The 18,952-nt window shown below is 42.7% G+C and overlaps 1 protein-coding gene across 1 annotated transcript; it reads right to left on the bottom strand.

Moving 5' to 3' along the window:
- Positions 1–7,846: 7,846 nt before the first annotated feature.
- LOC118455345 (interferon a3-like) lies at positions 7,847–10,105 on the bottom strand. The gene is made up of 5 exons (XM_087840397.1): positions 9,983–10,105; positions 8,664–8,747; positions 8,432–8,584; positions 8,096–8,173; positions 7,847–8,017 (listed from the first exon to the last, which is right to left on the bottom strand). Exons 1-5 carry the CDS (start codon positions 10,103–10,105, stop codon positions 7,847–7,849), a joined length of 609 nt encoding a protein of 202 aa, XP_087696523.1.
- Between the last annotated feature and the right edge of the window lie 8,847 nt (positions 10,106–18,952).

Raw genomic sequence — 18,952 nt, 5'->3', positions numbered from 1 at the left:
CCTGACGCTTACTACCCATCTAAATGCCTGATGGGATGTGACATCACAGCTCTGAGAGAAGTAAAGGTAGCGACAGTCACCAAAGCTGAACTCTGACCTGTGAGCGATCGGCCGGACTGATACCGGGCACTTTGAGCGAACGGTATTTGTAGTGCGCCGAGGTGACGTGTCGCTCGCTCAGCTCCTATCAGACGTAAAAACGCAACACTCTTTCCAGTCAGCAGGTTTTCCCGCCGCGCCTCGGAGCGTTGGTGGAATTATTCGTCAGAGCTACGAGACCCGATCGGGCGCCAACCGTCAGCTGACGTTCTCGTCTCACATCATGAGTGGAAAATTCACGTTCTGAGTCTAATGAAGAAGAAAAGTCCTGAAAGTCAATGAGTCACTTATCTGAAGCTTTGGCCCTGAAATGAAACTTAAAGCGCCTTCGTTAGCGCCTTACTGCTAATCATCAGGGGCTTTTAATCACCGGCACACAGGGACCCGAAGCCAAATTGTTCAAAATGCAACTTTATTCAACAGCACAGAGCTCGCAGGCAGCCAGGGCACAACGCTAAAAAGTCTTCAAACTTTATTAAAACCCTCAACACCTCTTTTAAACCTTCTAACAAATTAGGAACAAAATCATTATAAATTTGAGTTTTAGTTGGTATTTTTTGAAGGATCAGGTTTTTTGTCAGTCGCACTGATGATGTAGAGCTCTGAAACCCTGTGACACAAAAATGTTTCATATTTGCCACATTTCTGTTTCACAGGGTTAAAAACCAGCTGAGGTTTTTCCAAACTGCAGACTTCATTCATCAAATTACAAATAAAGCTGTCGCAGACATAAATGATCAACGATTTTAGGAAACAGTAACTGAAAGTTCAACAGCTGACTGAGCAATAGAAAATCAATAATGGCATCAGGTTTCAAGCTGTTGTTCTAATGAAATGTGTTTAATCCAGAAGTCTGAGGATTAATCTGAGGATATCAATAAAGCCCACAGCTGATCTAAAACTGCTTCTATCTCGAGACACTCACCGTTGGCAGGGGTGCTGCAGGGTTGGAGGTGTCAGAGGTGTCGGAGGTGTCGGAGGTCTACGCTGATCTGGTTCTTCCTCTGGTGGTTGTTGTGGTTCTGATGAGAGTCTGTGTCATGTTGTGGTTTAAATAAAGCTTCATCCTGGAAAGCAGTAAATGAAACTCTGATGCATTCAACAAAAATTAAACATTTCTAAGAACTTCTGGAAATTTCCCAACCTCAGGCCCCACTGCATCCTGGCCACCCCCTCAGGGTGCGAGGTGGCGCGCGAGCCTTCGCTTTGCAACTGCTGACTCAACATGGTAAGAAATCCAGCAACAGCAGAGATGCACAAACATATGGAAACATTGACGGTCAAAAGTTTATGGACAGCTGACGTCAGCTACATGTGTCGTCGGCTGGAGGCTCCAGACTCTTTAATGAAGTGCTCCGTGTCTCAACGAGCACTTTCTAAAAGTAATCACATTACTGCAGTAACACTTCAGTGTGCAGTGTCAAAGCAAAAAGTTTTTAAATGGGTTCACTAAAACTAAGACTTGATGTGAACATTTTTTAACTACACTAAAATAAAGTTTTAAAAACAATGAAACTCAATGAAACGATTTTATAAACTTGGAAAACTATATCAATAAAATCTATTCAAAGGAGAAACAGAAGCAAACTCACAAACTGTAAATACGTCAGCTGCTTCTTTAGTTTATTTGATTTAGAAATAAACTGTGACAGAAGTGTGCAGCTGGTTAAAGTGCAACAATAATTATGTTCAAGTCTTATAAAAACTACTTCAGTTGAAACTTAAATGAAAAACTACAAAATAAACAAAACTGCAGAAGTAAATACAGTTTTAAAATAATGATGTAAATGAACAAGGTAATGTCAAAAAAGTCAAAAATAAAACGTAACTCATCTGTAGCCTGATGTCATCAAAGCAGATACATATTAGACAAACACAGCAAGACCTTTGTTTTTACTGTTCATTTTCTCTTATGTGTTGTTTTTGGTGGTGAAATACTTAAAAAACGGACCAAGTATTGAGAATCAGCTCATTATTGCCCCCAAAAACTCAGTTTGGTTTAAACAGCGAGCTATCGAACCTGCCAGGAAAAATCTGTAGTTAATTTACTGTTACACAGTCAACCAGCTGGTGTTAGGACTATTCTTTATCCTGCAGTTTGTCTCCTCACTTTTCTGTCCTTGTGTGTGTGTGTCCTGTAAAACTCCTCCAGTGGTCAGTTATAAACTCAAAAATAAAGTGCACTGTCATCACCTGATTCTGATTGGATGATTGGAATGCTGACTCCTCATTAAACACAAAAGTTTGTGAACATCTGAGTTTTTCTGAAAGTCAAAAGTAAGGAGATAAAATACAGATCAAAGGTTGGATGATCGATGGATGGATGAGCGATGGATGGATGGATGGTCGATGGATGGATGGTCGATGGATGGATGGTCGATGGATGGATGATCGATGGATGGATGATCAATGGATGGATGATCGAAGGATGGATGTTTTATTTTGGTGGTTTCACTTTGGTTTTGTTGATGCTTATGTGCTGAATTTGAATCGGAGACGCGGTTCAGAGATGTGCTGTTTGAAGTGATTGCTCTGTAATGATCCATGTTTCTCATTCAGAAAATAAAGGATTAATATTCAGTTTGTTGTTTTTCATGAAACAAACAAACAAACACTTTGATTGTTGCTGCTTGTTCCCTTTGAGTCACATGGAAACAATGATGTCTTGTAGTTTCTCAGTAAGTGTTTGTGGACAGAACTGTCCTCGTCCTTGTGTTTGCGTCTATGAATCAAAATAAAACCTGTGAGTTTCGTCACAGGAAGTGGTTTAACGCTTCAGTTTAAGTTTACAGAGAAGAAGAGAGAGCAGCAGAGAGGCAGGAAGTGCAGCTTCAGTCACATTTAGACAGAAAAGAAAGAAGGAAGGAAGCGTGGAGCTCCTCTGTGGAGAAATGAGATCTTGGCGAGTGTTTCGTTTTCCACTTCAGCTTCGACGAGTCGCTCAGTGTCACCAAGCGCGGGGCGAGTGACGCTGAAACTGAAGCGAGCTGCAGAGTCAGAGCGACACTGAGCCGAGGCCGAGACAGCTTTTACCCTAAAGTACTCGAATGACTGATTCTGCTGTGCTTCATCGGAAAGCTCCCATCACATGTTACCGATGATCAGCAGTGTGTTTAAACACGAAACACGATGTGCTGTTTCTGATAGAACAGAATTGAATCGCCCTTTGATGTCTTTAATGAGTTGTGGGTCCTCCACACCAACCGTGCAGGGATAAGACATAAACGTAGACAGATGATGCACACACATCTGAGTCCTCGGTCCTCTCTGCACCTAAAGATGATCTACTGACAGTAGAATCAGTTTTCACCTGTTTGATTCAAACGGGTTCACCTCAGAGGTCAGACACGCAGATGCCTGACGAATTATTAAAGTGATTAAAAATTTACCTTTAACACTGAAAAAACTGACCTGAAACACACAGGTCACCATCCCTGACCCCTGACCCCTGAGGGTGACCCCACTGCTCTGATGCCATACTAACTGCAGCTGCCTTTGAGCGGCTCATCTGCGAGTCATTCTCAGACTAACATGAACTCTGTGCGACGTTAATCTGTTCCTCATTAAATATGATGCCTCCCGGTCCTTCAGACTCCAGGGTGGATTTGATAAAATGTTCCCTCCCACATGTGAGCAATGATTAAAGACTTTTTAAGGCCACTCATTGAACCACAGCAGCACAAAAACGCAATAAAAATAATGCAACATTCGGGTCGTTCTGGCTGAAATGAACATGAGCGAGTGAAATGTTAGCATCGTAGATACAGTTCTACCAAAATGCATGTTTAGAAAAATGTCTCCGAGGAAATGTTTGAATGTGAATATCTACGAAAACATTTTACGATAAAAGCCTGAAGGTTTCAACTGTCTCATATATTTCCCTATAATGTACATACAAGTATGTGGATTACTTTTATAGTCACAAAAATATGCGTTGAGCTGTCTCCCTTCTCTCTCTGCCCTGCTCTCCTGTCCTCTCTTCATCAAATAAAGCTGAAAAAGGCCAAATAAAGTATTTTTTAAAAGTAACCAGATAAGAAAGACTTCTGTCTTATTCACGAGAAGTGAGAAAACGTGGGTGTTTTCAAATGAACTCTCTTTGGTTCCACCTCGTATGTCTGTTTTTTAATAGTTTAACTGCAGATAAAACTTCACCTTTATGGGCCATATTAAAGTCGTATTCTTGTTGTTCCCTAACTGGACGTAGGGGATGAAATGAACGTTGACAGCCGTCTCGAGTGCCCTGAGCACATTTCAATGTTGGGGGTTAAGGGCATAGCTGGACTGGCCATCGGGCATACCGGGCATTTGCCCGGTGGGCCGCTGGCGATTTTTTGTTTTTATGGGCCGATCGATTTTTTGATTTTTTATTTTGGAAGGGTATAAATAATGAAAGGTGTTGGATTGGCCAATTGGTCATGATCGACTCTGAGCTGGACCAATTACAGCCGAGGAGGTCGGATGCACCCTCCCCCTTGTTTAGCAATCTTATAGGCCATCCATCGGCTCTTTGTTACTTCGGAAACATGGCATAAACAATTTCCACGACGTAATCCGATAACAACCGATCTTTTTACCCGTCGGCTTCCCGTGGCTGTCATGCAACAGGTGTTGTGCCAAAAAGTGATCGCCTGCCAAAAACTGATTTCCAATGTTTGCGTGTATTTTTTATGTGTAATATCTATGTTGGTAAATAGACTTCGGTGAACAGCGTTTACAAAGGGGCTATATATGGAATTAAAAAATTATCTGTTTTTTCAAGTATCTTTACAACTCTGTGTTATTGTACTTACATTATAACAAATCCGGTCCTTTATCCCCACTTTAAATATTTTCATAGAACTATTGTCATATTTGAGCCATTTCTGCTGTCCAACTACTTCTTACAAAAGACATTTTTAATGTTAATTAGACTTTTTTTAACGGCATAAATAAAGGTTATATAAAAGTCACTGCCAAAGACTGATTGCAGCTTCTACCTTGTTACACTAATGTTGTTTGTAGCTCAATATGACTTTATGTCATCCATGAGGGATGCATTTGACATATGTTTCACATATTATAGCCCAACAAGTTACTTATAGCAATTTAAATACGAGCAATCAGTTTTTGGCAAATACCGGAAATCAGTTTTTGGCAGACAATCACTTTTTGGCACAACACCGGCTATTGCAGTTAATAATACAACAGTTTCTTGCCATTTTTTGTGTTTCTTTTTATCGCTGTGTAACTGAGTTCAATTGAAAGCCTGCATGCGCTAGTACCGCTTGCCACAAGTTCCCAGAATCCTTTGCGGTTTTACCCCTGAATGACGTCACATTTTTGGTGGGCCGGTCTCTAGTCAAAATGCCCGGGCCGATTTTTTGTCCCAGTCCAGCCCTGGTTAAGGGTGAGACTTGGGTGGTCCGCTGTTACCAAGCATGACATGGGACCCCAGATCTTTAGAAGTAAGTTAGGGGAGAGACCCACCCACTTGGATGCTATTGGTCCATTCAGTGGGCGTTATTAGCAGCAATGTTACCGATAACACCCGAAGTGGGTGGAAAATGTTACAGGGCACTAAACCACCAGGATGCAGTGAGGAGGGGGACCTTACAGTTTAACTGTTTCTCTACACAGTTTGTGATTCCAGTAAAATATCCCAGTTTATACCATTACGCTCTGTTTTTTATTGTTTTTTATTGTATAGGATCAAATTTTGATGTCACTCTTGTGCACAAGCAGAATTTTAATGTCTGGATTGTCTTTTGTTTAGACCTGCGAAAGACAATGGGTGGATTTAATGTATGACCTTTGGCCCTTTTCACAGATTGTTTTGTATGTCTTGCATAATTTTATACAACATTGTTGAGGTTTATTGTTTTCTTGTGCACAGACTGTTATGTATGAACCAAGAGTTATTGTGTGCTATGCAAGCCATCGCCAGTAGGGGGCACCACGCCCAGTTATGTGTGTGTGTTACTTTTGTGTTATCCCAATAAAGAAGAAGTCAACTCGAAAACAAACTATTGTGTGTGCAGTCTGACTCGGCATAAGCTCTAATAGTGTGCTGACGCCACAGCGGGAATATAACACAGACATCTGTCTTTTTAACCTTTGGCGCCCTCTAGGGGTTCAAAGAGTCAGGTGTTGGCTGATGGTGAGCCCGGGCTGCTGTTAGCCCTGCCTATCAAACCCTGATGAAGACTGTTCCCTCAGGGCTGAGCGCGTGAGCAATCGCGCACTGCAGACACAGTCTCTGCGCACAGACAATCAGAGAAATAAAATAAATACATGTATTTACTTTAATTCCAATTCGGGCTGGATTGTTTTTTTGTGCGCAGCGCAGATTTTCTGTGTGGGGAGACCATGTAGCAGTGTGCGATTGCTCACGCGCTCAGTTTAGAGGGAACATACCTTGGAGGCAATGTTCCCTCTAATGTTTCATGTGTCTGAGCAAACGCACAAACTCCCTGAGCCAACACTTGGACCACTGTGAGCAAGGCTCCAGCCTTGAGCCCACAACTGGCGGCGAAGGGACAGCTGCATTATCATGGTGATTTTTCTTTTATGCGAACAACTCATGAGAATTTCAAAGCTGTTCTTTAACACTCCGACACTGGTCTCTCAATCTCCCGTTGGAGAGCCGCGAGCTGATGTTATCAAACTTGCTCCGTGGTGTCATTCTTGTGCTCAGAGAGCCGATTCTGAGAACTCACGACTGCAGTGAGCTGCTCCACGATGTGATCCAACTTTCACTCACAGATGTTATTCTGAGTGAACTTCTCCTCGGTGTAATCAAATTTACGCTCAGAGGTCTTATTCTGAGTATTCACTGCAGCTGTAAGCTTCTCCAAGATCTTAACCATGCTGCACTCAGTGAGCCCGTTCTGAGAAGTCGCGCCTCGTCCCATCGTTCAATCCCAGCGGGCAGCCTTGGGGGGGTTTGAACAGCCGGTTCCACTTTCTTAATTCTCCAATAAGCCAGGGCCAAGCCAGCTCCAATCAGCAAGAACCCTGTTATCATGGTTCATAGGTAGATATCTTCAGCGTCCTCGATCGACAGACCCTCCATGTCTGCCACCCGTCCATCGTGTATCCGGCAGGCAAAGTCCCTCCAGGGCACTCGGGCTCTCCCGAGCCCAGACTTCTCGTTAAAGGGTGTCAATAGCATTCAGAGACCAGTTGATCAAATCCATAATTCTCTTTAGGTTTTAGAGAACGACAGTGAGAGACTGTTCAGGGAAAGTAATGCACACGAGACAAGGACACAAGAGGCTAAGCAGGGAAGATAAGAAGGAAGAGGAGAAAAGTGCGACCGCCTTTGCCGAGAGCCAAACAAGAATGAATGAAGAACAGAAACACATCGTCCACGTGGAAATGGATCTCATTAAGAGTAAAGATCGTTGTTTTATTGTTCGTGAATGCTTCTTTGCATTCTCCATCCCATCAGAGAGCACCCTCCATGAGCATGCTACTGATGGAGGTCTCTTCCTGTTAAAAAGGAGTTCTTCCTCCCTACAACCACTGAATGCAGCTCAGTTTAAATGAGACAGAATTTATTTCAATAACTTATTTTAAAAAAGTAAAGCATATGAAATGTTAATACAAAAAATAAATAAATAAGACCAATCTAAAGTAAAAATTCAGAGTGACTAAAATGCACGAACAGTGTTTGAAGAAATATGTAGAAAAATAAATAAATATTTCAAATAAATACATAAATAATGTGAATAAATACATAAATAAATAAATAGAGAGGGGAACATCAGAAACACTCTTTGGATATTGTGTCAGTGTTGCGTTGCTGTTGCGTTGCTGCAGAGCGCCTCCTGCTGGCAGCAGCAGGAACTCTGATGGAGGCCACGAGTAGCTCCAGCTGTTCCAGGCGCAGTTTGGTTTCCTTCCTGAGCAGCTGCCATGACGCAGTACCGCAGCCCTGTACACACAGTACTACACTTATTACCACTGTCGCTACACACAATAATACAATGAGTACTACAGTACTTGTACTTACAGAGCAAGACAGAGTACTGTTGGCCAGAGTCCTGTAGTAGCTCCTCAGTCTGCTGTTGGCTGGACTGTTGGTGGAAACCTGGAGACAAAGAACAGTTCAGACTGAGGCTCGGAAAGGAGGTGAAGCACTGATGAAGAGGAGGCTTTGGGAGGAGGTGAAGCACTGATGAAGAGGAGGCTTTGGGAGGAGGTGAAGCACTGATGAAGAGGAGGCTCTGGGAGGAGGTGAAGCACTGATGAAGAGGAGGCTCTGGGAGGAGGTGAAGGAGAGTGGGTGTGGGTGCATGTTTGCTCCTGTGAGTAGGCTGAAAGCAGTGAAGTGGGCGTGTCCACTCACACACGCGCTCAGCTCCGTGATCTGTCTGTGAATGACCGTCAGGAAGCCCTCCGTCTTGTCGGCGCCCCAGGGAGCGGCTGACAGGTTGTCATGGCGATACAGACAGAAAATAAGCTGCAGACTGTCTCTGATGAAAACCAGCTTTGACTCCACCTGGAGAGAGAGAGAGGTGAGCTGCAGGCGTCTGATTGGCAAACAGATGTGATGTCATCGATGTAGTCATGTGACCTACCTCAGAGTTTTTTATTTGCTTGTAGAGATGTTTTGGGAATCGAACCGGATGAACTGAAGAGTGCTGTTCAGTCAGCTGATCGCCCTGAAACAGAGAGACAGCGCTTCATTTCACCACATCGCTCTGAGCTGTTGCCAATCATGACGTGTTGTTGACGTACCCACATTCAGGGGCTGCTTCCTCCTGAGGCCGCATTTGTAGACCGATTGCGTCATAGCGACGCGCCCAAGGCTGTCCAAATTCTTAGACTCCTCCGAATGCGTCCCCCTTTTCCCCAAATTTGAAGGATGGATCGGGTGTATCCTTCTTGGCCCACAATATCCCAGAATTCATAGCGTCACCACTACTACGTTTTTAATATTACTCTTATTAATCTTTCTGGGTCACAAAATAAGCTTCTAAGATATTTTCAGTAGCCGTGTAAACTCCAAATATCTGCTCGGTTTATCGAGATATGACATATTTGGAGAGACGTCTTTTACCCACCAGCTTGATAGCTAGCCGGGGCGATAACCGCTAACTCCACCCAAACATCGTTTTCAAACCCCCGTGGTCTTAACTACTCAGGTTAAGCATGATATATAAGTCACTTAGATAACTTAAACATGTTATTGTTGGGCTTTTTTCAGTGTTTTATTTGTTTGTGAGTTTGGTTGAGATCAAAGTTCTAGTTTCCACACAGCTGACTAAACGTCAAACAGAAAACTGATTAAACAGAAGTGTGAGACGGTCGAGAGTTTACTCCAGTGTCCTGTTATATTTTAGACAGCAAGGAGCAGACGGCGAGTTTATTAACTCCACCGAGACAGCGGTGACGCTAATCTGAAGGCTCGACCGTCACATTTCACAGCCGCTCACTTCCGGCCTACCCGACCTCCTGAGGACCCGGCCTTTGCGGTCTACGTGGGCCGGGATGCAGCCCATGAATTTGGACACCCCTTCAGTCTACACGCTAAACATGTGACCTGTGCTGTTTACAAATGTCCTAGAGGTTCTGAATGCATCGTTTCAGCTGCCAGTAAACTTTGTGTTGAATATTCATCACGTCTGCAGAGGAAGGGCTTCTTTCAGTCAGGTTTCAGAGCTCATCACAGCAGAGAAACAGCTACAGTGAAGGTTACAAATGATCTTCTTACAGCAGGAATCTCTTTATCTCTTTAACTTAATGACGTCCTGGGATAATTTCATCACTCTCGAAATGTCTTCAAGGATCCTGGAAACTTTTAAAGGACCCTGGAACTGTCTCTCTGTAACAGTCTAAGGAGTCCTGGAATGTTTTAAAGACCAATTTAAGGACCTGGAGTCAGTGCTGTACTCACCATGAGAGTGAGGAGGTCCCGGGCTTCTTTGCTCGGTTGCTTGTAGTGTGTGAGCCAATCACAGCAGAGGGCAGGGGTCAGGGCGCCACAGAGGACGAAGAGTAGGCCGGTCCAGGTGACCATGATGAAGACGATGAAGATGCTGTGTGGTGCTGAGAGTGCGTGTCCATGCTGCCAGCAGAGTTCAGGCTTTTATTTTACAAACAGGAAACAGAAATATTGGGGAAAAGTCCGTCTTTCATTTTCCCTCTTGGGCAAAAGTACCTGCAGACCGGTGAGCGAGGCCGGCGCTGATTGGTGGGTCTTGCAGGTGCTGAAGGTGCGCTCAGAACATTGAAGACTGGTTAGTTTTCAGCGTTTGGAGGAGAGGATGACTTCGGACTCGTGTATAAACGTGTTCCTGTCACTCACATTTCACTTTATTTTACTTCCAGTGAAATAATCACAGCACACCTGAAATCAGCGGATCTGCTGAGAGAGAAGAACCTGACCGTAGACGGACTCTCTGCGTATCATTATTAATATTTTTATTGTTATTATTGTTATTAAAACCAACCAGAAGTGTTCTGATTGGTTCACAAACGCAAAACAGAAACCGTGAAACATCTGTGCAGCGATGACGTCATTGCTTTCTCTTTCCCCTCTCACTTTCGTTTTCATGTTCACTTCTGAAAGCTGCAAGGCTGTGAACACTGAAGGAGTCCTGGAAGGTTTACAACACGCTGTGAAGCCTCTGTGCTGGAAACACGAGTGCAGGAATTTAAACGGGACCTGTAAAATGTCAGAAACACGTCACTGTGTAGAAGCTGCAGTCAGACCAGTATAAACTAGAGATGGACCGATCCGATATTACATGTCGGTATCGGTCCGATACTGACCTAAATTACTGGATCAGATATTGGAGAGAAATAAAAAATGTAATACGATCCATTAAATATCAAAAAAGCACCTCACAAAACTTGCTACACGGCGTAACTCAGCTCATAACCGCAGCACGTTGGAGCAGTGTGGTCACGTGATAGAGCGACTGTGGCGTGCCAGACCTGTTGGTGTCTGGTTGAGCATTTGTTGCCTCGCTAACCGGCATTTCATCTCCGAGGAAGTTTTCCCAGAGAGAAGTAAAGCAAGTGTGTAAGTTCATCTCTGTTTGTAAAGCGTTCCCACGTTAAGCTTAACAACCGAGATATAGAGCGACTGCCTCTCTCTCTCTCTCTCTCTCCTGCTTCAATCATAAACTGATCAATGATCAGCTGATCGTCTCTCTTCTTTGTTTTTGTCTCACTTTGCACCAGAAAGAGGAAACCAGCAGCTGAACAACAGCAGCACGTTTAAGCTTGATAATCTGTTGTTAGAATTTATTTAATATTATTTCTACACCAGGATCTTTTTCTACAGCTGACGTAACTGTGCAGGGGCGGAGCTAGCAAAGTTTAGCCAGGGGGGCCGATAGGGCATGAACAGGGAAAAGGGGGCACAAAGACATACTTTTCTTTCTTATTCTCATTTAAAATGTCGAGCTTTTAATGAATAATTATCTGAATCTTACTCCCTATTTATTTTTTTATTGCTGGGAGTAAATGGTGAATGGTCTGTATTTGTAAAGCGCTTTACACTATACACAATCACACACACATTCACACACACACACAATCACACACACATTCACACACACACACAATCACACACACACAATCACACACACATTCACACACACACACAATCACACACACACATTCACACACACAATCACACACCCATTCACACACACAATCACACACACAATCAAACACACATTCACACACATTCACACAAACAATCACACACACATTCACACACACAATCACACACACATTCACACACACATTCACACACACACATTCACACACGCAATCACACACACATTCACACACACAATCACACACACAATCACACACACACACAATCACACACACACATTCACACACACAATCACACACCCATTCACACACACAATCACACACACAATCAAACACACATTCACACACACATTCACACAAACAATCACACACACATTCACACACACATTCACACACACATTCACACACACAATCACACACACATTCACACACACATTCACACACACAATCACACACACAATCACACACACATTCACACACACAATCACACACACAATCACACACACATTCACACACACAATCACACACACAATCACACACACAATCACACACACATTCACACACACAATCACACACACAATCACACACACATTAACACACAATCACACAAACATTCACACACACAATCACACAAACAATCACACACACATTCACACACACAATCACACACATAATCACACACACAATCACACACACATTCACACACACAATCACACACACAATCACACACACAATCACACACACATTAACACACAATCACACAAACATTCACACACACAATCACACAAACAATCACACACACATTCACACACACAATCACACACATAATCACACACACAATCACACACACATTCACACACACAATCACACACACAATCACACACACAATCACACACACATTAACACACAATCACACAAACAATCACACACACATTCACACACACAATCACACACACATTCACACACACAATCACACACACATTCACACACACATTCACACACACAATCACACACACAATCACACACACATTCACACACACAATCACACACACAATCACACACACATTCACACACACAATCACACACACAATCACACACACAATCACACACACATTCACACACACAATCACACACACAATCACACACACATTAACACACAATCACACAAACATTCACACACACAATCACACAAACAATCACACACACATTCACACACACAATCACACACATAATCACACACACAATCACACACACATTCACACACACAATCACACACACAATCACACACACAATCACACACACATTAACACACAATCACACAAACATTCACACACACAATTACACACACAATCACACACACATTCACACACACAATCACACACACAATCACACACACAATCACACACACATTAACACACAATCACACACACATTCACACACACAATCACACACACAATCACACACACACATTAACACACACAATCACACACACACACAATCACACACACACATTCACACACACAATCACACACCCATTCACACACACAATCACACACACAATCAAACACACATTCACACACACATTCACACAAACAATCACACACACATTCACACACACAATCACACACACATTCACACACACATTCACACACACAATCACACACAATCACACAAACAATCACACACACATTCACACACACATTCACACACACATTAACACACAATCACACAAACAATCACACACACATTCACACACACAATCACACACACATTCACACACACATTAACACACAATCACACAAACATTCACACACACAATCACACACACAATCACACACACATTCACACACACAATCACACACACAATCACACACACATTAACACACAATCACACAAACATTCACACACATAATCACAAACACATTAACACACAATCACACACACATTCACACACACAATCACACACACAATCACACACACATTCACACACACAATCACACACACAATCACACAAACATTCACACACATAATCACAAACACATTAACACACAATCACACAAACATTCACACACACAATCACACACACAATCACACACACATTCACACACACAATCACACACACAATCACACACACATTAACACACAATCACACACACATTCACACACACAATCACAAACACATTAACACACAATCACACACACATTCACACACACAATCACACACACATTCACACACACATTAACACACACATTCACACACACAATCACACACACATTCACACACACAATCACACACACAATCACACACACATTCACACACACATTAACACACAATCACACACACATTCACACACACAATCACACAAACATTCACACACACAATCACACAAACAATCACACACACATTCACACACACAATCACACACACATTCACACACACAATCACACACACATTCACACACACATTAACACACAATCACACAAACAATCACACACACATTCACACACACAATCACACACACAATCACACACACATTCACACACACATTCACACACACAATCACACACACATTCACACACACATTCACACACACATTCACACACAATCACACAAACAATCACACACACATTCACACACATAATCACACACACAGTCACACACACATTCACACACAATCACACAAACAATCACACACACATTCACACACATAATCACACACACATTCACACACACATTCACACACACATTCACACACACAATCACACACACAATCACACACACATTCACACACATAATCACACACACAATCACACACACATTCACACACACAATCACACACCCATTCACACACACAATCACACACACATTCACACACACAATCACACACACATTCACACACACATTCACACACACACATTCACACACGCAATCACACACACATTCACACACACAATCACACACACAATCACACACACACACAATCACACACACACATTCACACACACAATCACACACCCATTCACACACACAATCACACACACAATCACACACCCATTCACACACACATTCACACACACAATCACACAAACAATCACACACACATTCACACACATAATCACACACACAATCACACACACATTCACACACACAATCACACACACATTAACACTCAATCACACAAACATTCACACACACAATCACACACACATTCACACACACAATCACACACACATTCACACACACATTCACACACACACATTCACACACACATTCACACACACATTCACACACACAATCACACACACACATTCACACACACAATCACACACCCATTCACACACACAATCACACACACAATCAAACACACATTCACACACACATTCACACAAACAATCACACACACATTCACACACACATTCACACACACATTCACACACACAATCACACACACAATCACACACACACAATCACACACACATTCACACACACAATCACACACACATTCACACACACATTCACACACACATTCACACACAATCACACACACAATCACACACACAATCACACACACATTCACACACACATTCACACACACATTCACACACAATCACACACACAATCACACACACATTCACACACACATTCACACACAATCACACACACAATCACACACACATTCACACACACAATCACACACACAATCATCCACCCATTCACACACACACAATCACACACACAATCACACACACAATCACACACACACAATCACACACACACACAATCACACACACAATCACACACACAATCACACACACATTCACACACACATTCACACACACAATCACACACACACATTCACACACATAATCACACACACACATTCACACACACAATCACACACACAATCACACACACACATTCACACACACAATCACACACACACAATCACACACACAATCACACACACATTCACACACACAATCATCCACCCATTCACACACACACAATCACACACACACAATCACACACACAATCACACACACACAATCACACACACATTCACACACACATTCACACACACAATCACACACACAATCACACACACACACAATCACACACACACATTCACACACACAATCACACACCCATTCACACACACATTCACACACACAATCACACACCCATTCACACACACAATCACACACACAATCACACACCCATTCACACACACATTCACACACACAATCACACACACATTCACACACACATTCACATAAACAATCACACACACATTCACACACACATTCACACACACATTCACACACAATCACACAAACATTCACACACACAATCACACACACATTCACACACACATTCACACACACAATCACACACACATTAACACACAATCACACAAACATTCACACACACAATCACACACACATTCACACACACAATCACACACCCATTCACACACACAATCACACACACATTCACACACACAATCACACACACATTCACACACACATTCACACACACACATTCACACACGCAATCACACACACATTCACACACACAATCACACACACAATCACACACACACACAATCACACACACACATTCACACACACAATCACACACCCATTCACACACACAATCACACACACAATCAAACACACATTCACACACACATTCACATAAACAATCACACACACATTCACACACACAATCACACACACAATCACACACACATTCACACACACATTCACACACACATTCACACACACATTCACACACAATCACACACACAATCACACACACATTCACACACATTCACACACACACAATCACACACACATTCACACACACATTCACACACACAATCACACACACAATCACACACACACAATCACACACACATTCACACACACATTCACACACACAATCACACACACAATCACACACACAATCACACACACAATCACACACACACAATCACACACACACAATCACACACACAATCACACACACAATCACACACACATTCACACACACAATCACACACACAATCACACACACACATTCACACACACATTCACACACACACAATCACACACACAATCACACACACAATCACACACACACATTCACACACACATTCACACACACATTCACACACAATCACACACACAATCACACACACATTCACACACACATTCACACACACATTCACACACACACAATCACACACACATTCACACACACAATCACACACACAATCATCCACCCATTCACACACACACAATCACACACACAATCACACACACAATCACACACACACAATCACACACACAATCACACACACATTCACACACACATTCACACACACAATCACACACACACATTCACACACATAATCACACACACATTCACACACACATTCACACACACAATCACACACACACATTCACACACACAATCACACACACACAATCACACACACAATCACACACACATTCACACACACAATCACACACACAATCATCCACCCATTCACACACACACAATCACACACACACAATCACACACACACATTCACACACACAATCACACACACACAATCACACACACAATCACACACACACAATCACACACACAATCACACACACAATCATCCACACAATCATCCACCCATTCACACACACAATCACACACACATTCACACACACAATCACACACACAATCATCCACCCATTCACACACACACAATCACACACACACAATCACACACACAATCACACACACACAATCACACACACAATCACACACACACAATCACACACACATTCACACACACAATCACACACACAATCACACACACATTCACACACACAATCACACACACATTCACACACACAATCACACACACAATCAAACACACATTCACACACACATTCACACACACAATCACACACACAATCACACACACAATCACACACACATTCACACACACAATCACACACACATTCACACACACAATCACACACACAATCAAACACACATTCACACACACAATCACACACACAATCACACACACAATCACACACACAATCACAATGGTGATGGCAGCTACGTTGTAGCCACAGCCACCCTGGGGTGCACTGACAGAGGGAGTTTGCAACCCTATTAGTTAGGTTGCTTAATATTTCTGCTAAGTACTCTTTAAAACACCAGAACGGGGAGGATGGAGCAGGTTTAACTTTATTAGATTCATCAGTTTTGCTGAACTATGAAATATTTTGGGTGCAGTGTATTTTTTACATACAGGTATAACAGAATAGCTTTAGTGGGGTTTTTTTAAACTTGAGTATGAACTTCAGCAGCTAAAAAACTGTTTTATTGATTAAAAAACACTATATCGGATTCATATCGGTTTTGGTATCCAAAAGTGGTATCGTACCATTTCTAGTATAAACATAGCGGCTCGATTATGAACATAAATAACATGAAGTCAAACTTCAGGCGCACGTTTGTGATCAAGTTTGGGCTGACGCTGCGAAAGTCAACCAACGTGTGACTGCTCTTTAGTGTCAGGCTGGGGCTGCTACTGCTCAGGGACTGGGAACAGCCCCCGGGGAATCATTCAGAGGCACTGCAGGGGGGTCGAAGAAAAGGCTGCCTGGTGGGGAGGCAGCGAGCCGGAGGCTTGGCTGGCTCAAGGATCTGGACGAGTGATGAGTCAGCATGGTGTCCAGAGATTTCGCTGTGTGGCTCTGACAATGGCCTCTGGTCTTCACATGGAAACTACTACCACAACTGCAAACCATCTGTACTGTGCACGGTTGAAGGAGTTTCTGGGGCAGATAATACTGCAGCACTATGGAGACAACATTACACTACACTGTACAACAATGGACCTATGAGTGTACTGACACATGAGGTATATGAAGCCCATAAAGTATTGATAGTAAGGCCTGTGGTTTGGATCACAGGAACATCTAAGACATGCTAGTTTAAGGCTCCTGTTTCAGCCTCTGTGTCACTGGATCTGTGATCCATGACAGTCTCCACACTCAATGTCTGTATTTTGGTCAAAACTGGAAAAGTGAGCTGTGTGGATAATTAAAGGCCAGGATTTTATCTAAGGATGTAGATAAGTGTGTATCTCTTCCCTGGAAAATCAGTTTGGCATCAAGTGAAAGGATGGCACTGACACAAGGAAACTTGTGCAGGCCCACAAATCCATCAGCTCTCACGTGTTTGATGCTTCTGAAGCCACAGGTTGACTGGCTT

This window comes from Neolamprologus brichardi, chromosome 4, assembly GCF_056152115.1.
Source record: "Neolamprologus brichardi isolate AB-2024 chromosome 4, ASM5615211v1, whole genome shotgun sequence".
In the NCBI taxonomy this organism is placed as follows: domain Eukaryota; kingdom Metazoa; phylum Chordata; class Actinopteri; order Cichliformes; family Cichlidae; genus Neolamprologus; species Neolamprologus brichardi.
The sequence above is the reverse complement of the archived record's forward strand: the minus strand, read 5'-3'. Positions and strand labels throughout refer to the sequence as shown.